The following is a 23751-nucleotide window of genomic DNA, read 5'->3' as shown; positions in this document are numbered from 1 at the left end:
ATATATATGTGTTAGGTCTAATTCATTTATCAAATTATTTAACTTCTCTATTTCCTTGTTGATCTTCTATCTGGTTGTTCTATCTATAGAGGAGTGTCATGTATTTAAGTGTCTTACTATTTTTGTTGAAACATCTACCACTCCCTTCAGTTTTCCCAATGTTTGTCTCATGTACTTTGGAGCTCCTTGTATGGAGTATAAACATTCATGATTGTTGCATCTTCTTAGTGAATTGACCCTTTAATTAATATAGTGTCCTTCTTTGTCTGTTAAGATATCTTTACATTAAGTCCATTTTGTCTGATATTAGTATAGCTACTCCTGCTTTCCTTTGGTTATAACTTGCGTGGAAAATCTTTTTCCATCCTTTCACTTTCAATCTATTTGTATCCTTTTGTCTAAGATGTGTCTCTTGTAAGCAGCATATAACTGAATTATATTTCTTAATCCATTCTCCCAATCTGTATCATTTAATTGGTAAGTTTAGTCCAATTAAAACATTCTACCAAAAAGAAGTTTCTTGAATCCAGCATCTTATGTTTTTTAGTTTATTTGCCAGATCTATATAGTCTATTCCCCCTTTATTTTTGTATTCTTTAAGTTACCCTTAGTGATGCTCTTGAATTCTGTGCCCTCCTCCAGACCTACCTCTCCTGTCTTTCAGCCGGCAGAACTCCTTTTAGTATTTCTTGTAGGGCTGGTCTCTTGTTGACAGATTCTTTCAGGACTTCTTTGTCAGTGAAAATTTTAATCTATCCCTCAGTTCTGAAGGACAATTTGGCTGGGTACAGAATTCTTGGCTGGAAGTCTTTCTCTTTCAGGATTTTGAATATATCATACCACTGCCTTCTTGTCTCCAGGGTGCTAGCTGAGTAGTCTGAACTCAGTCTTATTTGATTTCCTTTGTATGTAGTAGATTGTTTTTCTCTTGCTGCTTTCAGGATTTTCTGCTTCTCTTCATCATCTGACAGACTGATTAGTATGTGTCTTGGGGAAAGCCTATCTGGAGTTACTCTGTTTGGAGTTCTTTGGGTTTCTTTGACTTGTACATTTATGTTCTTTATGAGGTTTGGAAAGTTTTCATCCATTATATCCTCAACTACTCTTCCTAGCCCTTTACTCCTCTCTTCCCCTTCTGGGACACCAATTATTTTTATATTTGAGTGCTTTGTTTTGCCTATCATTTCCCTGAGATCCCATTCCATTTTTTTCATCTTTTTTGTCATTTGCTGTTGTGAGTCTTCAAAGTCAATTATTCTGTCCTCTATATCATTTATTGTTTCTTCTGTCTCTTCAAATCTGGTGTTGTGTGCCTCTACTATGTTTTTCATTTGGTCAACAGAGTCTTTAATCTCTCTGATTTCTGTTATTTTTTCTATTTATTCTTTCAAATTCCTCTTTGTGCTCTTCTACTGTCTTTTTGATCTCCTTTATGTCATTTGCTATCCCACTTATTTTATTAAGTAGAATTGTATGAGCATCTTTAATTAGTTTCCAACATTTGCTTCTCCTCTGGTGTTTTAATTTGGTCATTAGGCAGGGCTATATGTGTCTGCATTGTGATATGCTTAGTGATCTTCTGTTGTCTTCGTGGCATGTAAATATCTTGACTGATTTACTTTAGGAGTCAATTTCTTTCACTAGTCTAAGGCCTTGTGTTTGCTGGACAGCTGTACAGCAGGGAGTAGGGCATAAGGTGGAGAACTCAGTATGGTAATTTGTTTCAGGGCAGGTATGGGCATAGGCTGGAGATGTTACGCAGATGCTTGTGAACCTGGGCACCCAGTGGTAAGGGAGGTTGTAGCTGTGCAGGTGCACTGGTGTAGGGGGCGTAACCCTGGTGTACTCTGGTCTAAGGCATGGGGCCCTTTGTGCACATATGTAGAGCTGTGACAGCTGATCGGTGTTACGCCTTCATGGATTGGGGCAGATGTGACCCAGCTGCACAGGTCGGCACATTTTCAGAGCTGGGAAGTGAGGCTGAGGGCTGTGTGCATGCGTGGTTCTAGGACTGCTGTAAAGTGTGAGCTGAATGACATGATTGGGGGCCCGTGAGCATGCGTGGATCTGGGAGTGATGTAAAGGGATGTGCTGAGCTCAGGGAGAGGGGGTTGAGGCTGTGTGACACTATGGGTGGGGGGCAGAGTTAGCCTAGATATGGAGGTTAGCGCCTGCAACCTTTATGCGCTGGCAACAGCCTGCAGGGAACAAGGAGGAGGAGGTAGTGCTCAGGTGTGCAGGAGAGGTGGGTTGGGCTGCAGTTGGGCTGGGGTTTGGGGTGGATATGTGCACTGGGCCTGGTGGGGTGAGGGCACCTGATGTGCAGGGAATGGGAAAGGGTGATGGGATTCAGGTGCATGGGGTTTGGGGTAAGTTGCCAGTCATGGGGTTGCTCTGGTGAGGGTTGCACGCCCAAGGAATGAGGCCTGGCTTACCTTCCTAGTCCTGTGCTGCAGTCCGTGCACTCCCCCGGGCTCCCGCAGGCTCAGTGGCTCCACACCTCTGTGCCAGGCTCCAGCTTTCTGCCTCTCAGTTCCTCAGCCTCTGCAACCAGGGCTGCCACACGTGGTGCAGAAGGCTCTCCCAGGTCAGCTGCACTCCCAAATCACTACCTCAGTTGCCCTCTTGTCCCCTCTCCTACCTTTCCATGGAACAGGGCTAATCTTGAGCCACTCTAGTAGGCCATCTTCCCAGATGTGCTAAATCTGTATGTTTTATTAATAAAAATATTTTTTAAAAATACCAATAACAACAAAAAAATGGAGAGAGGAAAACAAAAAGTCCTCTTCAGAGCTGGACCCCAGTCCTCCAGATTTGCCAATCAAGAGTCATGGCTGGTACCTAGCTCTATGTGTACATTTTCCTGGGGCCCAGTCTTTTCTAATTTTTAAAGCTCATCCAATTCCAAAGGCTGTTTTTTATTCCTCAACAGTCTTCTTCCTCTTTGCCAGAGTGAAACCTCCTGGTTCCTTTCATGCTTCTGCCAGATTTATCTGTGCTCCAGGCTTGTATTCCACAGTCTGAATTTGTTAATTAATTCCTTAATTGGTTGAACTACTGTCCTTGCTCCTGGTAAAGAGCGTTTCTTTTTACCTCAGTGAACCAATCTAAGACAGCCTGCCATGTCTGTGGGGGGAGAGCACCGGCCTCCACAGCTTTGGAGTCTTAAGAGTTCTTCATGGAATCTTGGCCATTCTTCCCATACCGGACTGGTCTACAATGTGCATGTGGTCACTGGATTTCCTTAAACAGCTGTTTCAGACAGTTCCTGGCTATTTATTAGCTGTCTTAGAGTATAAACTAAATTCGAATCTCACTACACCCCCATCTTGCCCCACCCTCTGCTGAAGTATTTTAAAGCAAATTACACATATTATGTCATTTCAGCCCTACCGGCTTTAGTAAAAGTCTTTAGAAATATGAGATTTCTTTATATTACTACAGTACTATTATAAGACCTAAAAACAATTCCTTGGTAGCCTCTAATACGTAGTTAATCATAATAGTTTTCCAAATACCTTCAAAATGTTTTTTTTATGTGTGGAATCTATCCAAATGAGGTTCATACACAAATTCGAATTCCAATACATACACAGATCATTTTCTTTGATATGGTTGTTAATTTCTGTACCATACCATAGTTTTAATTACCATGGCATGTTTCAGTGTGTCCTAAGGCAAATGTCTCATTACTCTTTTTCTTGGCTATTCTTACACATTTTAAAAATATTCCAGATACATTTTAGAACTAGCTTATCAAATTCCTTTGAAAATACCCTTCTGTGAGATTGGAATTGTATTCAAATTACTCTTAGATTTGGTAAAAATCCACATTTTTTGCATCTCTCTAATTATTTGTGCTTTCTTTTGTATCTTTCATTAAAGAACATGTCTTTGTAATTGCATTTCATTGGTTTGTTCATCAGCATTTTTATTATTATGGTGAATAATTTTTTTTTCTAACTGCATGTCAAAATTTGTTATCGGTGGTTATTAGGAAAACTAATGATTTTTGTGTATAGTTGCTATAGTTTGTAAAAGTTGCCTGAATGCAACATTATAACAGAAATGGAATGGCTTTTAAAAAGAGGGAATTTATTAAGTTGAAAGTTCACAGTTCTAAGGCCGTGAAAATGTCTAGGGAAAGATACCCTGTTTCAAGAAAGGCCAATGGGTCCAGAACACCTTTGTCAATATTAAAGGCACAAGGTGACATCTGCTAGCTTTCTCTTCTCACTTCATAGGGCTTTCATGGGGGCATCTTCCTTCTGTATCTCCAAAGATCTCTGGCTGTGTGGACTCTGCTTGCACTGATGGCCCTGTAGCTTTTTCCAAAATGGTTCCCTCTTAAAGGACTCCAGTAAACAATCCCACCTTGAATGGGTGGAAAGACACATCTCTATGGAAACCATCTAACCAAAAGTTAGTACTCACAATTGGGTGGGTCACATCTCCATGGAAACAATAAAAAAGATCCTACCTAGCAATACTGAATGAAGATTAAAGAACTTGGCTTTTCTAGGGTACAAAACAGATTCAAAATGGCCCAACAGTGTTACATCTATTTACCTTACTGAACTCTCTTATTACTTCTAATAGCTTGACAGTTGGGTCTCTTAGATTTTTTTGGGGGGGGGAGACAATTATATCATCTACAAACAATGCCAGATATCCCTTTTCCTAACACTTAAACTCCTATTTTCTTTCATTACTGCACTGCCTAGATCTCTGTTATGACACTGAAAAGTAGTAGTGATGAAGGGTATGTGTTTTTGTTTTATCATTGTGGTAGGAAGAATGGCCCTCAAAGATGTCTATATCCTAATCCTTGGAACCTGTGAATATATAACATGCAATTTACATATGTTACTAGAGTTATGGACCTTAATAGGGAGAGATAATCATGATTATCTAAGTAGGGTCAATCTAATTAATTGAACCCTTAAAAGTAGGGGAATTTCTCTGACTGAAGTGAGACAAGAGATGTGGCAGAAAGGGAAGTCAGATATTCCAAGTGTGAGAAGAATTCAACGCACCATTGCCAGCTCTGAGATACAGAAGCCCAAGTGCAAGGACAATGAGAACGGTCTCTCAGAGGTAAGAGCTGATCCCAGCTCTGAGACCCCACAGTCTTGCAGTTGCAAGGAACAGGATTCTGACAAAACCTGAATGAGTTGGAAGATTTATCTTCAGATCTTCCATATAAGAGTTCAGGTTTCTGTTCAATATCTTAATTTTGGTCTTGTGAGGGCCAGAGCAGAAGAATCAGCCAAGTACACCTGGACTTCTGACCTACAGAACTGTGAGATAATGAATCTGTATTGTTTTAAGCTGTTAAATTTGAGGTAATTTGTTATAGCAGCAATAAAAAACCAATAATCAAGTATATTATTTTCCATAAGTTTCAGGAAGACACCTTTGATAGGATAAAAAGTCCTAAACCAGCTGGCTGGGGATTTTCTTTTAGTTTTTAACCATGATGGGATACTGAATTTTCTTGAAGACCTTTTGGGTAACTATGAAAATGATCATAAAAATTTTCATGTTTACTCTGTAAATGCAGTTTATTATGAGAGATTTGCAAATGCTGAATCATCCTTGTACCCTAATTAGTCATGAATTAGAAACACAGCTGAATTTTTTCTTATAAGTTTGGTGAAACTTTGTTGAAAATCAGTTGACTAAATATTTTTGGACTCTTTATGTTGTTCCATTCTTCTATAAGTCTATCTGTACTCCATTACTGCAACACCTTGATTACTGTAGCTTTACGTCTTGAAATTAAGTAGAGTAAGTTCTCCAACTTTGTTCAACTTTGTCAAAAATTGTTTTGGCATTCCATATAAGTTTTAGAGTCAACTTGTCTGTTTTTATATACATGATCATGTCATTTGTGCCAACAAGTTTTGTTTTTTCCTTTCTAACCTATATGCCTTTTATATATTTTTCTTGCCAATATGACATAAAATAGAAGTGGATAGAGTGAACATCCTTGCCTTTTCACCTAACTGAGGAGGAAAATGTTCAGATGTTTAACATGACATCAGGTGTAGGTGAGCAAGTGCCCTTCTATTCTTAGCTTGCTGAGAGTTTTATTAATTTATTTAATCATTAATGAGTGATAAATTTTGTCAAATATGTTTCCTGCATCTATCAAGATGATTACAGGGTCGTTCTTATTTCCTTTAAACTATACTGATTAATTTCTTTTTTTTTTTTTTGCATGGGCAGGCACCAGGAATCGAACCCAAGTCTCCGGCATGGCAGGCAAGAACTCAGCCTGCTGAGCCACCATGGCCCGCCCTTGATTAATTTCTTATTGTTAAACCAATCCTGTATTGCTGGGATAAGCCTCACTTCATCATGATGAATCACCCTTTTTTATATTTAGCTAGATTCAGTTTGCAAATACTTTTTAAAGGATTTTTACATTTGTTTTCATGAGGGATAGCATGATTTTATTTTCCTATAATATCTATTTCTGCTTTTAATATTAGGGTGACACTGGCCTCAAAAGTAGCTAGGAGATAGTCCCTTCCTTCTCTGTTTTCTAAAATAATTTGGTTAGGATTGATATTACTTTTTCTTTAACTTTTTGATAGAATTCACAAGTGAAGTCATCTGGGTAGGAAATTCTCTTTATGGGAAGGTTTATAAGTACAGGTTCAATTTCCTAAATAGACACAAAGTAATTAAGATTTTCTATACCATTTGTGTGCCAATTTTGACAATTTGCATCTTTTAAGGAGTTTATTCATAATTTTTTGGCATGAAATTTAGTATTCCCTTATTATACTTTTGACATCTGTAAGATCTGTTGTCATATATCTTCTTTCAGCTCTAATATGGGTAACTATAAAACACTAGTCTTTTATTTTCTCAATATGTCTACCAAGAGGTTTATCAAATTATTGGCTGTTTCATAGAACCAGCTTTTGGTGTTCTGTTTTTCTTTTTTGGTCCATTTCCTGTTTCATTGATTTCTGCTCTTATCTTTATTTCCTTCCCTCTACATATTTTGGATTATTTCTCTTCTTTTTCTGTCTTAAGGTGAAAACTTAGGTGGTTCATTTAAAAAAAATTTTCTTTTTTTTTTGGTATGGGCTGGCTCCAGGAATTGAACCTGGCTCCAGGAATTGAACCTGGGTCTCTGGCATGGCAGACCGGAATTCTGCCACTAAGCCACCATTGCATGACCCCTCAAAAAAAGCTTTTAATAAGAGAAAAATTTAAAGCTGTAAGTTCCTCTAAGTACTGCTTTAACTGCATTTCACAAATTTTGATATGTGGGGTTTTCATTATTATTCAGTCCAAAATATTTTCTAATGTCTTTGGTCTAATACCTGTTTTTAATCAATGAAATTTTATTGGAATGTTGTCACACTCATTCATGGAATGTAGTCACACTCACTCATACATGTTGTCTATGAGTGGTTTCAACCCACAAAAAAGAGTTGAGTAGTTGTAACAGTAATTGTGGCCCAACTGGCACACAAAACTGCAAATATTTTCTGGAGTTGTGCAGAGAATGTTTGCTGATCTCTGCTTCTGCTTTATCCCATGCATTATTTAGAAATATGTTTTAAAACTGCCAAATATTTGAGGATTTTTCAAGTATTTTTAATGATTTAATTTAATTCCATAGATTCTATTTAATCATACTCTGCCTGATTTCCATCATTTTACATTTGTGGAGATTTTCTTTTCTATGGCTTAGCACCTGGTCTACCTTGGTGAATGCTCTCTGTGTGCCAATGTGCATTCTGTTGTTTTAAGTGGAGAATTTGATAAACGTCAATTAAGTCAATTTCCTTGATAGTATGGCTCAATGTAACTATATCTTTACCTGTTTTCTGTTTACTTATTCTATCAGTTACAGAGATAACTTAAACATCTCTAATTATAATTATGGATTTGTCCATTTCCCTTTCAGTTCTGTCAGGTTTTGCTTTGCATTTTGAAGCTATGGTACTAAATGCATACATATTTAAAATTCAAAATGTTTTTCTCTCTCATAATGTTCCTTGTCCTGAAGTGTACTTTACTTAATATCAATATTAGACAATACTCTAGCTTTTTTTTTTTATGATTAGTATTTGCATTCTGTTATTTTTCCCAAACTTCTTTTAACCTATCTGTATCTTTATTTTAAAATGTTTTTCTTGTATAAAGCATGTATTTGGCCTCATGGTCAGGTTCATGTGTCAACTTGGCCAGGTGGTGGTGCCCAGTCATCTGGCTGGGCAAGTGCTGGCCTGTCTGTCGCTATGAAGCCACTTCATGGAGTTAAATCATGATTATGTCCGCAGTATCCACAGGTGATTGCTTTTGTAATTGGCTAAGGAGGGGGGGGCATCTTCTGCAATGAGTGATACTTAATCTAATCAGCAGAAGGCTTTTAAGGAAGAGTCAGAAGACACAGTCACTATTCCTGCTTGAGCGGTGAGCTTGAGCCAGTGAGCCTCTCCTGTGGAGTTTGTCCAGACCCTTCATTGGAGTCACCAGCTTCACAGCCTGTCCTACGGATTTGGACTCTTCCATCCCCATGGTTGTCCAGCCAGCCTCTCCTGAGAGTTCGTTGAGGAACTCAATTGGAATTACCAGTTTGAGGCCTGCCTTACAGACCTTGGACCCTTACATTCCCACAGTTGCCCAGCCAGCCTCTTCTGAGAGTTCACTGAGGATTCATCGGAGTTACCAGCTTGCAGCCTGCCCTACAGACCTTGGACTCTATATTTCTAGGTTACATGAGACACTTTTATGAATTTTATATTTATGGATATCTCCTGCTGATTTTGTTTCTCTAGAGAGCCCTAGCTAATACATTTTGGTCTTGCTTTTTTAATCCCATCAATCCCTGCTTTTTAATTGGAGTATTTCTGTGTTTATATAAAATATATTTATGTAATGTATTTTATATTAAATGTAATTATCAATATGGTTGACTTATCAAATCTAACATCTTGCTTTTTTCCTATTTTTTGGCATCTTTTTCTTTTATTTCTGTGTTCTTTTGGATTAAATAATAATTAACATTATATTTAATCTTCACTATTTGCTCATTATTTATACAACCTTAATTTTTTTTTAGAGTTGCTGTTGAACTTATAGTATTCATCTTTGACTTATCGGATAAACATATATATGGTACTTTTACCATTAATAAAACTCAACTTCTTAAACTAAATTGACATGTGGCTTAAGTTGAATATGGCCTAAAACTTTCTATTAGACTTACCCGTTGTTGGTGAACAATGTTTTTATGTTCACGGGCCACCCGTGTGGCCCATTTCCGAGCCTCCTTGTTTAGACTGTGCTCCTCTGTGGTCCCAGTTTCTGATTCTAATTTTCGGCTCTATAACACAAGAGAGAATAGAAAGAAAAATATGGTATCCTATTGTAATCACTATCACATTGTAGTTGAACCAGAGGGTCTTCGCTTGAATAGCACTCAAAACCTGAGGCTTGTGCCAATACCATGGGAAGCAATGTCTCGTGTCACAGCAAGTTAGGAGAGTAACAGGACAGTATGAACCCATAAATGACCACAGGTTTTTCTGTCTGAACATGAAAGCATCATCTCTAACACTGGATTAATATTTTTGGGTATAAGGAAGCTAGGTAAGGTGAGCAAAGGAAAAAAGGATTTATTACAATCTACTATGGCACTAAAATAATTGCATGGATAAAAACGGAAATAAATCAATAGTTTCTATGTGATTAAAGAACAAATACCTGAATTGAAGTGAAAAGAACAAATAAAATGATACAATAGTAGTTACCATAAAACTCCCAAGATACTGGGTTTAATTTAGTTATAAGTCTATCACTAACTTACTACATGATCTTCAACTAGCTTTTTCTTTCTCTCTGGGCTTTAATGATACAATACGAAAGAAAAGGTGGTTAGATTGAATGATCACTGAGGGTTTCTTCTAGCTCTAAAATGCTATGGTTCTGATTCACAAAGAACAAACTACAAAATCTAAAAAAAATACTAGTAATAATTTACTGCAATTGTGCAATGTACTGTGTAAAGTGCTTCATGTAACTTTGTTTTTGAAGATGAGTACCAGTGCCATTTTATAGCTAAGAAAACCAAGATTCAGAAAGGTTAAGAAGTAATTTAACTATTAGGTATTACAATCTTGATTACACAAATCTTATTGAATTCCAGATCTCTTAACTGCTAAACTAGTTTAACTCTTTCTAAACTTTTAAGAAGCCATAAAAAACCCCCCCAAAACACAAAAAAAACAAAAACCTTTATTAAAATAATTAGGAAAGAGACTTCCAGGGAAGATGGCAGAGTAGGGAGCTCCAGGACTCAGTCCTTTCCCAAGAACAGGGGTGGGCATGGGCAATCACTGATCACAGCTTTTTTCTTCCTTCTTTTTTTCTTAAAGGCTTTTGAAATAGCATGCATTTTCTTCAAACTTTTAAGTTAATTATGCAATATGGAAAACTGAAAGGCACAAGAAGCAAAGAACACAAAAGTCACCCAGAATCACAAGCAGTTTACAGTTTGAAATATCCTTCTAAGTCCTTTATATATATATACACACAACTGAGCATACATTTTCATGTGGTTGAGAGCACACAGAATGTATCATGCTTTTTCATGAATATTTACCAACTCAAAGTCCCACAGCCATGAGTACTGTGGTAACCAAGAATGTATGACATCAATTCAATAAGGGGAAAAAATATATTCCTGCCTTTCTTGGGGACAAAACTTCATAAAAGGCAGAAATGGCAACAGGCCTTTATAGACATTGGCAGAGTCAGAAACACTGCATTCCCTTAGTGTTCAGTTTAAAATGAGACATAAAGCAAGAATACAATAAGTATAATGCATCAAAGAGAAATCATTATCAAATCTATATTGAAATATGAGCAAGAAGAATTTCCATGAAATTCTTTAATAATTTTTTCCTATGGTATAGCCAAGAGATACACACATACTGTGGTTACATAAAAATGAAAATATGAACACATTTTCACACATTCTTTCCCCAGCACTTCCTTCTGCCTCTCTGCAGCCAAGCTAATAAACAAGTCCTGATCCAGTCTGCTCACAGGTGGTTAAACAATTTCATGTCAAAAATGCTTCTTTTTCATTAATTTAATAAAAACATATTTATAAATTCATTCATTAATTAGTTCTACTTTTTATCATACATTGTTACTTCAAGATATCTAAAAAGCCTAGGTGTTGTGAAATAAAGAATCTTAGCTATCATAAGCACTGGTATTTTACAAAAAATGCACACAGAACTATGGTTATAATCTAGATATAGAGATACTACCAAAGGGCCCTTTCCTTTGCCCTTCCTCTTCTACCTCTTCCACCATTTCAAGTATAGAAAGATGTCTAACTTCAAGAGGTGGATTAACAAAGGTCAATTCCAGAAGGTAGTCCTTCCTATAAACTAACACAAGGACATTTATATAGGGAATATTTTACTACCTCTATTTTTAATATACGTTGGACATTAGGATTTGTCCTTTATAACACAGCAAAAACTAAAATGCCTAAACAGAACAATGGTCAGACAATCTCAACTTTTCTAAGAATTCATGGGCCAAGAACCCTTCCCTCTGCACTTCCTTCTCTGCCCCCACCAACACCCTGTCAGCATACTGCTCCAAGACACCTAGTTTAACAATGTCCTTTTCCAAATACAGCCGTTCTTATGTATTAACAGAAAAAATAGCTAAAATGTGAGTTTACACTCCCTGCTTTTAACATGTGTTGTGTATGTCTAAGTACCTAGAAAGAGTAGATGTTTCAAATAAGGACTTAAGTTTGTCTACCCCCCACACAGCAGCACTGAATAAAGCAAAAACACACAAAAAATATAATCTGAAATTGTCTCCTAAATAGAAACATTCTGGCCTAGAACCCTTCCCCTTCTCACCTCTTTCAACCCAGACAGTGGCTGCATCTGCAATGCACATAGGGGATTTTAACAATATTCACTATAAATTTTTAACATACAATGTACAAAAATTATTTACTAATTCTACTTCTGTCATTCATTGGCAAGTTCTTTAATACCTAGAAAGACTAGATGACATAAAATTAGAACTCGTTTGTCCATTATATATATAATATATACAAAGTAAAGTAAAACAAAATGCACAGAACATATAAATGATGGCTTATCTTGCCGAGCTATAGATTTACTGGCATAGAACTCTTAGCACTTCCTTCTTTGTCCTCTCTGAAACAGCACAAACAATGAGTATTGCTCTGGAGGCGGTCTGACCTCTCCATTTTCATATTTCATATGAATTTTAACAAAACAATATCTACAAAATGTGTTATTGTACTTCTATTTTTAACATAGTTTGTAGATTTCCAAACATCTAGAAAGACTAGATATTTCAAATAAGGACTTAAATTTGTCTACTATATACCCAGTAGTGTTGAATAAACTACAGACATCGTAACAATGGTTATATCTGAAAGCATCTTCTAAATAGAAAATTTCTGGTCTAGAGCCCTTCATTTCTCCTGATTCCTCTTCTCCACCAAAAACCTAGAGGATTGTGGAGAGCCGCCTCCCGGGTCGGGCCTAGTGGACACGCCGCAACCTGCTCTAGAGTTCCCCCCGCCCATCGAGTGAGCCAAGATGGCGCCCGCATCCTGCCTCCGCGTATGACGTACGCGCCCGTCAACCCTGTCTACCAATCACCCTTGTATACGTGGCGTTAGCCCATTGGGTTTGGATTTTGTATATAAAGGCGTTACCCGGACGGGGAAAGCGAGATGACCCGCAGGGAGCCGTACCTGACGGCCGCATAGAGGTTGCTCCCCCGTGGGGTATTTTAGCCCGCGCGGAACCTGTTACAAAGAATGCAAGCTTAGCTCCAGTAAAGGTCTGTGCTCACAACCGCCGCGTGTTACGGATTCGTGTCTGCCATTCAAGTCGGTTTGTCTGCGTCTGTCTCTCTCTCCTCTGCCCCCTTCGCCGGCCGGGGGCTTGACGCTGAGCGAGAAGTCCCGGACAGAGGATGAGTTACACATACATGTGGTTTTACAATTTCATTTCCAAAAGTCAGTTTCAGAAGCCTGCCTTTCTGCGAATTTCAACACAAAGTGTACAAAACCTGCTAGTTTACAAACTCTATTTTTGTCAATTGCCGACCTCTTTAATATCTAGCAACGAGATAAATTTTCTAGTACACACTAGCAAAATACCTTCCCTCCCACTATCCTCAAACCAATGAGCAAGTACAGGAGTACAAAGTTCAGAGGTGGCTTAACAATTCTATTCCCAAAGACAATATTTTCCACCAAATTATAAAAGCTATTTATATGTTATCCTACTACCTCTGTTTTTAAACACATCAAGCACTTCTAAACACATAGAAAGACTAGGTATTTCAAATAAGAACTTATTTGTCCACTACATAGTATTATTAAATAAAACTGCACATACGTAACAATATTTATAGTCTGAGTTATGTCCTAAACATAACTGACCTGGTCTCAAACCACTCCCTTTTTTTGGGGGGGGGGGAGGGTGCACGGTCTGGGAATCGAACCCGGGTCTCCCGCTTGAAAGGAGAGCATTCTATCATTGAACCAGCCGTGCACCTGAACCATTCCTTTTTCACTTTCTTTTCTCCACTGTCAGTTCAGTGGACAAGTATAGATAAGTGTAATATTTAGAGGTGGTTAAACAAATTCATACCCAAAAGTCATTTACAGAAGACAAGTTTTCCAATGAATTTCAACACAAAGTATACAAAACAAACTAACTCTAATTTGTCTTATATTGGCAACTTCTTTAACATTTAGAGACTAGCTATTACAAAATGAAGACTCATTTGTCCATTATACATACTACATATTCAGCCAAATAAAATGCACAGAACATACAGAAAAAATTTCATCTGAACACACTATCATATTACCTTTTGCAATTGTTTCCCTCTTACTTCCTCCAAGTCACAAAATAAGTATATAGACAGTAGTATGCTGTTCACAGATATGATTTAACAATCCCATTTCCAAAAGACAATATTTCATATGAATTTGAGCAAAACAATATTTACAAAGTAATATTTTACTACTTCTACTTTTAATATACATTGGGCACTTGTAAACATCCAGATAGACTAGATGTTTCAAATAAGGTTCACTATATTTACAAGAGCAGTCTTGAATACACTGCACACATGTAACCACAGTTATAATCTGAAAGTCTTCTAAATATGAACATTCTGGTCTAGAACCCTTCTCTTTCATCCTTCTTCTACCAACACTGTGGGTTATAATGCTTACAATTTCAGAAGACAATCTTTCCTAGGAATTTTAATACAAAATAAATTCATTTTCTAATACTATTTTTGCCATATACTGGCAACCTTTTTAATATCTAGAAGACTAGATGTAAATTATACATATTATATACACTGCAAGGAAAAACAAATGCATGAATATAAGGACAATGGTTAATCTTGACTCATTACAAACACACCGGCATAGAGCCCTTTGCATTTCCTTCTCCCTCCTCCCCCAAACCAGTGTTTAAATGTGTACTATAAAGAGAGGTGGTTTGGCCATCCCAAAAAACCCCACAATATTTCATATGAATTTTAACAAAAATATATTACAAAATGTGCTCTATTACTACCTCTACTTTTAACATGTCAGAACGTTAGAACATCTAGGAAGATGACATATTTCAAAAAGTGCTTAGCATTGTCAACTATATATAGAGTAGTGAGGAATAAAATGCACACACTGAACAATGGTTATAATATTAAAATATCTTCTAAATATGGTATAGAACCTTCTCTTCCTCTTTGCAGCCTTTTGCTTCATGCTTTCTAATCCACAGAACAAGTATGGATATATGTCACTCCCGGTATCGCTCCCAGAGGTAGTCTAAATTTGACCTCAAAGTCATTTCCAGAAGACATTTCTGTGATTTTTTTTTTTTTTTAACAAATGGGTATTACAAGGTGTGTAATTTTCTAACTATAATTTATCATATGTCGAAAACATCTTTACATCCGGAAAGCCTAGATGTTGCAAAAGTTTTCTTTTAAAAGGCTGGGGGGAAAGGTGAGAGCAGCTTTTTCATATAATATATTCAGGCCTTCTATAAACGGTCAGTAAATTTTCTCAAAGGGTGGTGGGCACTTCTTATTGGACAAATGTGGTACATTATTCTAGTAATTCTCTCTTCTGAAACAAACAAGTTCTGGTAAAATAAAGAACTAACTTCCTGATGACCTGCTAACCTTTCCATCCATTATTGTCCAGGGCTCTGCTCACCTTCTAGGCCTGTTAAGGCCTTTGTCCATTGTTATTGGGACAAGGTAGCATTTTGTCTGATTGAGATGGAGTGGTGATCCAGGTCCCGGATCTGTATGGCTCCATGGCCTGAAGAGATGACCAACCTTGAGTCCATGCAACCCTACCTTCTAGGCCCTTAAGTCCCTTAATGGTCCTCTACAGCTTTTGAGAAGCTGCCATTCTTTTCTCTCTGCCACACATTCTGCCTGACAGATTTGTGTAGGGAAAACAGATGGCTGGTACGGTCCAGGCTCAGAGAGACCATAGCTGCCATCTGGACATGATGAAGGGATGAAAGGGCAGGGTTTGCACCACTGCCTCAGGGCCTGGACTGGGCTAGTGGGCAGTGACAGCAAGGACTCTGGGTCGCCGCTGGGGCCCCAGCTCACCCACTGGACTGGGTCGGAGGGGCTGAAGGGGTTCTGGAGAACACAGGCAAAGGCCTAACAACTTCAAACAGCTTGGAGAGGGAGGTCTGTTTCTTGGGAAACAGAGGGACAATCAAATTCCTGTAAATAGAGAAACTCCAAAACAATTAAGAAGCAAAAGCCCAGGACAAGATAGAGGGCCACAATGACAGGGAAAACCCTGAACATTACATTCACCTTGGGCAGACTTTTCATTCCTGATAGGAAGTGCTGATTTCTCGTTAGAAACCATGGAGGCAAGAAGTCTTGAAATACTTAAAGTGCTGAAAGAAAACAACTGCCAGCCAATAATTTTATATCCGGTGAGATACTTTTTCAAAAGTGAGGGGGAGATTAAGGCATTTTCAGATAAACAAAAGCCGAGGAGTTCATCATCACCAGATCGGCCGGACAAATAATGCTAATGTGAGTTCTTCAGACTGAAAGGAAAGGAAACCACACAAGGGTTTAAAGCTGCAAAAGAAACAAAGACCTGTTGTAAAGGCAACCATTTGGGTAATTATAAATTCCAGTATCATTGTATTGTTTTGTAACCACACTTCTTACTTCCTATAGTGCTAAAATGCAAATGCATAAAAAGAAATGATAAATCTATGTTTTTGGACATAAAGTATGCAAAGATATAAATGTTAACAAGAAAAAAATGGTGGGGGACAGAAATATACATGTGTACATCAATGAAGTTGAGTAGGTATCAAACCAAATATGATTGCTATATATTTAGAATGTTAAATTTTAATCCCATTATAACCGCAAGGAAAACAGATAAAAAGTATATCCAGATAGAAATGAGAAGGCACTCAATATAGAATAACACAAAAAAGAGAACAACAAAGATTAGAGCAAAAATAAATGAAATGGAGAACAAAAAAACAGAATTGACAAAATCGAAAGCTGATTCCACAAAATTGACAAACCCTTAGCTAGAATGACAAAGACTAAAAGCTAGAAAATGCAAATAAATAAAATCAGAAGTGAGAGTGGGGTCATTACCACAGACACCCAAGAAATTAAAAAGACCATAAGAGGATACAATAAACAACTGTACATCAACAAACCAGACAACTCAGATGAAACAGACAATTTCCTAGAAACACACAAACAATGTAAACTGTCTAGAGAAGAAATAGAAGACCTCAACAAGCCAATCACAAGCAAAGAGATTGAATCAGTCATCAAAAACCTGCCAATAAAGAAAAGCCCAAGCCCAGATGCCTTCACGAGTGAATTTTAATTTTATCAAGCATTCCAAGAAGAATTAATATCATTCTGCTCAAATTTATCCAAAAAATTGAAGAGGGAACCTACCTAACTCATTCTATGACGCCAACATCACCGTAATACCAAAGGCTGATAAAGATATTTACAAGAAAACTACAATCTCCCTAATGGATATAAATGCAAAAATTCTCAACAAAACACTTGCAAATTGAATCCAATGGCACATTAAAAAATTATACACCACAACCAAGGGGGCTTTATTCCAGGTATGCAAGGGTGGATCAACACAAGAAAATCAATTAATAATAATTTAACACATTAACAATTGAAAGGGAAAAAACACACAATCATCTCAATGGATGGAGAAAAGGCAATTTGACAAAATCCACTTTCTTTCTTGATAAAAACACTTTGAAAGACAAGTATCAAAGGAAATTTCCTCAATGTGATAAAGGACATATAGGAAAAACCCACAGCTAACATCATACTAAATGGTGAGAGACTGAAAGCTTTCCCTCTAAGATCGGGAGCAAGACAAGGATGCCCATCATTGTCATTGTGCTAGAAGTTCTAGATAGAGTAATCAGGCAAGAAAAAGAAATAAAAGGCATCCAAATTGGAAAGCAAGAAGTAAAACCTTCAATATTTGCAGATGATGCAATCCTATATTTAGAAAGTCCTGAAAAAACTACAACAAAGCTAATAAAACTAATAAACAAGTTCAGCAAAGTGGTGGGATACAAGAGCAACAAGCAAAAATGAGTAATATTTCTAAATACTAGTAATGAGTTATATGAGGAGGTAATCAAGAAAAAAATTCCATTCACAATAGCAACTAAAATAATCAAATATCTAGGAATAAACTTAACTAAAGAATTAAAGCACCTTTACACAGAAAACTATAAAACATTGCTAACATAAATCAAAGAAGACCTATATAAATGAAAAGGCATCCCTTGTCCATGGATTGGAAGGTTAAATGTCAAAAAGATGTCCATACTGCCCAAATTGATCTACAGACCCAACAATCTCAATCAAAATTGCAACAGCTTACTTTGCTGAAATGGAAAAGCTAATTATCAAATTTATTTGGAAGGGAAAAGGGCCTGACAAAGCCAAAAACACCTTGAAAGAGAAGAATGAAGTGGGAGGACTCACATTTTCTGACTTTAAAGCATATTATAAAGCTCACAGTGGTCAAAACAACATAGTACTGAATGAAGATAGACATGCTGATTAATGGAATTGAATTGAGAGTTCAAAAATAGACCCTCAGATCTATGGTCAGTTTATTTTTGACAAGGCTCCAAGTCTCTTCAATAAGTGGTGCTGGAATAACTGGATATCCATATACAAAAGAATGAAAGAAGACTTCTATCTCATTCCCTATAATAAAAATTAACTGAAAATGGCTCAGACCTAAATAACAGAGACAGTACCACAAAACTCCTAGAAGAAAATGTAGGGAAACATCTTTAAGATCTAGCAATAGGCAGTAGTTCCCTAAACCTTACATTCAAAGCACAAGAAATAGAAGAAAAAATAGATAAATGAGACGTCCTCAAAACTGAATACTTCTGTGCTTCAAAGGACTTTGTCAAAAAGGTGACTATTTTCTCAGTAGGAGAAAATATCTGGAACCATATATCTGAAAAGTGTTTGATATCAGAATATATAAAGAAACCCTACAACTCAACAATAAAAAGATAAACAATCCAATTTAAAAATAGGTAAAAGACATGAATAGACATTTTTTTCCAAAGAGGAAATACAGATGGCTAAAAAGCACATGAAAAGATACTCACTTTCACTAGCTATTAGGGAAATGCAAATCAAAAGTACAATGAGATACTATCTCACACCTACTAGAATAGCTTCTATTAAACAAACAGGAAACTAAAATTGGAAAGGATGTGGAGAAATAGAAAAATAAATTAAATTATTGAATCCAGAGCCTACACACTGGACCCAAAGTTCAAGAATATGCAAAGAAATGAGAAATCTTATTGCCACTTTAGTGGAATAGAGTCCACCTTAAAATGAGTACTTTGATGCATTATTTATTTACCAATGGCATTTCTGTGCTTCTCTGTTTTTATTTTTTAATTAAAAAATTTTTTAACCCTCTACTTTGATCCATAGTACGCTGATTTTTCTAAATGGTATGGGTTTAACTTCAATGAATTTATATATTGCTTTGGGTAATATCGACAATATTAAAAATGTTAACTCTACCAATTCATGAACATTGGATGCCTTGCCTTTTATTTATGTTTTCTTCAATGAATTCTAACAGACTTTGTAGTTTTCAGTACACACATCTTTCGTACCTTGGCTAAATTTATTCATAGATTTTTTATTCTTTTGCATGCTGTTTCAGTTAAAGCTGCCAGGATGCAATTGTTTTCCATAGTTGTTGGATGAAGTGCTCTATATATGTCAGTTATATCTCATTGGTTTATAATGTTCAGGTTCTCTACTTCCTTTCTGATCTCCTGTTTAAGTGTTCTACACAGTGTTGAAAGTGGTGTATTGAAACTCTATCTATTATTGTACTGCCATTTCTCTCTTCAGCTCTTTCAATGTTCGTTTCATACATTTTGGTACTGTTGTCAGGTGCATATATTTATAACTGTTAAATCTTCTTGTTGAATTGACCCTTTTATGGGTTAGATAATGTCCTTTTCTCTTCTAACAGTTTTTAACTTAAAGTCTATTTCTCTGATTACTATTTGCAAGAAGTATTGCTTCCTTCCTTTCAGTTTCAACCTATTTCTATCTATGGATCTAAGATGCATCTCATAAACCGCATATAGTTGTTTATCCACAATCTCTACCTTTTGATGAGTTTAATCCATTTACATTTAGAGGAACTACTGCTGAGGCAAGATTTATTTCTTCCAAGCTGCTAATTTTTTTTTATCTTAAACCTTTTTTGTCCCTCCTTTCCTCCATTACTGTCCTCTTTTTTGCTTAGATGCTCTTTTATAACCAGCCATTTTGAATCATTTATCCTTTACTTTTGTGTAGATTTTTTACATATTTTCTTTATGTTTACCAAGAGGATTACATTTAGCATACAAAATCTAAATTCAGTTTAGTTTGTTTTGATTGTTGATTTCTATAGCCTATATATACACACAGTACCTGTATCCCTCCCTCCTTTTGTGTTGTTCTTGTCACATCTTTATGCATATGTGTCCAGTAAGAAAGATTTAAGCTCGTTTCTCATTCACTTGAATTTTAAGTTTTGTAAGAAGTAAAAAACAGCATTACAAACAAAATGTAATATTGGATTATATATTTACCTATGTTGTTATTTACACTGGAGATCTTTACTTCCTCATCCAGCATCGAGATACTATCTAATGTCCCTCTCCTTCAACATGGAGGACTCCCTTTAGCATTTCTCATAAGGGTGGTCTATTGGTAACGAACTCCCTCAATTTTTGTTTCTCCAGAATTGTCTTAATTTTACCCTCATTTTTACAGGACCACTTTACCAGGTATGTTATTATTGGGTATCAGTTTTTTCTTTTAGCGCTTTAAATATGTCCTCCCATTGCCTCACGATCACTATGATTTCTGTTGAGAATCAGATATTAATCTTATTAAGGATTTCTTTAATGTGACATGTCACTTCTCTCTTGCTGGTTTTAAGAACTTGTCTTTGTTCTTGGCACTGGACAGTTTGATTATGGATTTTGGAGTAGATCTTTTTGGGTTCATCTTCCTTGGAATTCGTTGAGCACTTGGATTTCTATATTCATATCTTCCATCCGATTTGGGAAGGTGTTCTAGTTTGCTAGCTGCTGGAATGCAACACATCAGAGATGGAGTGGCTTTCAACAAAAGGGGACTTATTTAGTTAACATATAGTTCTTCAGAGGAAAGGCAGCTAACTATCAACTGAGGTTCTTTCTTACGTGGGAAGGCACAGGATGATGTCTGCTGGTCTTCTCTTCAGGCCTCTGGGTTCCAACAACTTTCCCCAGGATGATTGTTTTCTGCATCTCCCAAGGCCTGGGCTGAGCTGCAAGTGCTGATATGAGGTATACTGAGATGCTTTTGTGTGCTATGTCAGGCTTTCTCATTTAAGCACCAGCCAATTAAATTAAACATCAGTCATTGCAGCAGGTATGCCTCCTAGCCCACTGCAGATGTAATCAGCAACAGATGAGGTTCACATGCCATTGACTCATGTCCACAGCAATGGAACTAACTAGGCACCTAGCCAAGTTGACACCTGAATCTAACTACCGCAGAAGGTTTCTGTCATTATTCTCTCAGTTTCTCTCCTTCTGGGACTCCTATGATGCATATATTTGTATATTTGATAGTGTCACCTAGGTTCCTGAAGTAGAGTTCATTTTTTTCTTTCCTTTTTATTCCAACTACTCAACCTGTACAATATTCATTGTTTTGTTTTGAGTTTGCTAATCCTTTCTTCTGTGTTGTCCAATGTGCTCCTGAAACCCTCCCCTGAATTTTCACTTCAGTTCTTGTACTTTTGAGTTTCAGAATTTCCACTTGATTTGTCTTTATGATTTCTATCCCATTATTAAGATTTCATTTTGTTTATATATTGTTTTCCTGAGTTTCTGTATTTTTTTTCTGTATACTCTATGGTAGGGGTCACATTTCATTTTTTTCCCATGTGATTGTTATTGTAGCACCATTTGTTGAATTTTGGGGGGGAAGTGGAGAAATAGAAAAATGGCTGGGAATTAAACCCTGGTCTCCCGCATGGCAGGCGAGAATTCTACCACTGAACTACCTTTGCACCCCCTTCTATAATTTTTTTGTCCATGTTTTCCTTTAGTTTATTGCTCTTATTCATGAGAATTGTTTAAAATCTTTAATCAGCATTTTCTGAGGAAGCACATCCTCTGGAACATTTTCCATTGAATTTTTTTTTTCCTGTGACTGGGCTAGTATCTGCTTGTATGTTTTGTAATATTTGTTGAGAATTGTACATTCTGAGTATTATGCTGTAATGACTCTGGAAATCTACTTTTACCACTCTTTAGTTGGCCAAATTAACAATGAGAAAAATAAAGGAAGCAAGGAAAGAGAATGAGGGGTGAAAAAAAATCTAACACACACAACACACACACAAAAAGGAAACAAAATAATGACATGCACTGCCTTTTAAAATCTCGTTATAAGTCAGTGGCAAGCCAGAAGCTGCTGCTTTTGAGGCTGAAAGCTAGGCCAGTATCTCTACTCATCCCTCAGGGACCTGCCAGATTCAAAATATAAACCAGAAAAACAAAAGAAAAGAAAAGAAAAAAAAAAAAGAAGAGAAAAGAAAAATAGAAAGGGGTGCATAGGGCCTTTTTTTAAAAAACAATAAATATTAAAACTTTTATGATCAATGTTTGATAGCATGAAACATTTATATTTAGGTATTATTTCATTTGTTGGAATGATACAGGTGGTTGTAAAGATGCTATTGCTAGACCATTTACAAAAAGAAGATCTAATTATTTCCTACCAATTTCCCATTGTTAGAGCTAACAGAGTGTACACATCAAGGAAAAACTGCGCTGGAAGTAGGGCTGTGATAATGCTTGTTTACAGCGAAATAATTTGTTCTGAATCAAGGTCAACACTATAGAGGCTGTTGTGTTTTACTTTTTTCCTAATTTTCTATTTAACTTCCTTCACAACTTTTCTGTGATTTAGAAACAAATGTGTAAAGACATTTTGGCAATTACAAAAGCTATTTCAAATGATAGAAAGCATTAGCACAAGAGCCAAGACATTAAGAATTCCTTCCACGTGGATATGCTGAGACCTTGCTCCTAATGTAAATTTCTATGTGAAAAATAAAAGTAAAGAGGAGGCAAAAGCCCTCCATCTTTAGTATACTTCTCTATATTGACATTAGAATGCCATTTATTTTGTTATGATAAATGTTGGGCATATATGAATATTTTAAAAATGTATACCGCAATGGGATTAGGAAAAAAAAGCCCCTTCCTTCTCATTGACCACTAGTATTTCCATTTATCCAAATTATTTTACCCTTTGTCCCCCCATTATTTATTTATTTTTTATCCACATTTTTTTTTACCTATCTGTCCATACCCTGGAAAAAAGGAGCATCAGACACCGGGTTTTCACAATCACACAGTCACGTTGTAGAAGCTGTATCTTTACATGGGCTGGCACTGGGAATCGAACCAGAGTCCTCGGGCATGGCAGGCAAGCACTCTTACCTGCTGAGCCACCGTGACCCGCCCAAAGCTATATCCTTATGCTTCTGAGAGACAATGAGGCTAGCCCATGCCCTGGGCAGTCAGAGATACAAGAGACCAAAAAAAAAAAACAAGAAAGAGAAAGAAGAAAACTAACCATTGAAAAAGTGCAGGTAGAAACTGGTGTGTGGCCAGAAATCGCTGCTGCAGAGAGGGTTAAAACCAAGGCTAGAGTGTATGCTGAGCCCTTAGGGATCTGCCTCAGCAGAAAATAACCACACACAGTTGTGAAAAAAACACAACTAGCACTTTTCCGAAACAAGATGCTGGTGGGAGACTATACCCGTTGCTGTTCAGAGAGTTGAAACTGAAGCCGGCTTTCAGGCTGGTCCTTTATGGGTCCTCCAGACTGACCTTTATCCTCAACTCCAGCTTTTGTTAGAGGAGGTTTCCTTTGCCAGCCCTGGCCCCAGCTGGCCCTCCTGAAAATCAGGCTATGTTGCTGCAGCTACAGCCATTTCCACCTGTGGCGGGGTTTAGCAGTGGGGGCTGGTCACTGGTTCATGATTTCACTTACAAAAGT

At 36.9% G+C, this 23751-nt stretch overlaps 1 protein-coding gene across 4 annotated transcripts in view; it reads right to left on the bottom strand.

Moving 5' to 3' along the window:
• FCHSD2 (FCH and double SH3 domains 2) overlaps positions 1–23751 on the bottom strand; it is a 456625-nt gene that overhangs the window by 96498 nt on the left and 336376 nt on the right. For all 4 annotated transcript variants that reach the window (XM_077113662.1, XM_077113660.1, XM_077113661.1 and 1 more), the window contains one exon: positions 9239–9355. In XM_077113662.1, the coding sequence (XP_076969777.1) occupies positions 9239–9355 (117 nt within the window). The remainder of the gene's footprint in view (positions 1–9238; positions 9356–23751) is intronic.

The sequence above is a fragment of the Tamandua tetradactyla genome, chromosome 8, assembly GCF_023851605.1.
Source record: "Tamandua tetradactyla isolate mTamTet1 chromosome 8, mTamTet1.pri, whole genome shotgun sequence".
NCBI lineage: Eukaryota > Metazoa > Chordata > Mammalia > Pilosa > Myrmecophagidae > Tamandua > Tamandua tetradactyla.
The sequence above is the reverse complement of the archived record's forward strand: the minus strand, read 5'-3'. Positions and strand labels throughout refer to the sequence as shown.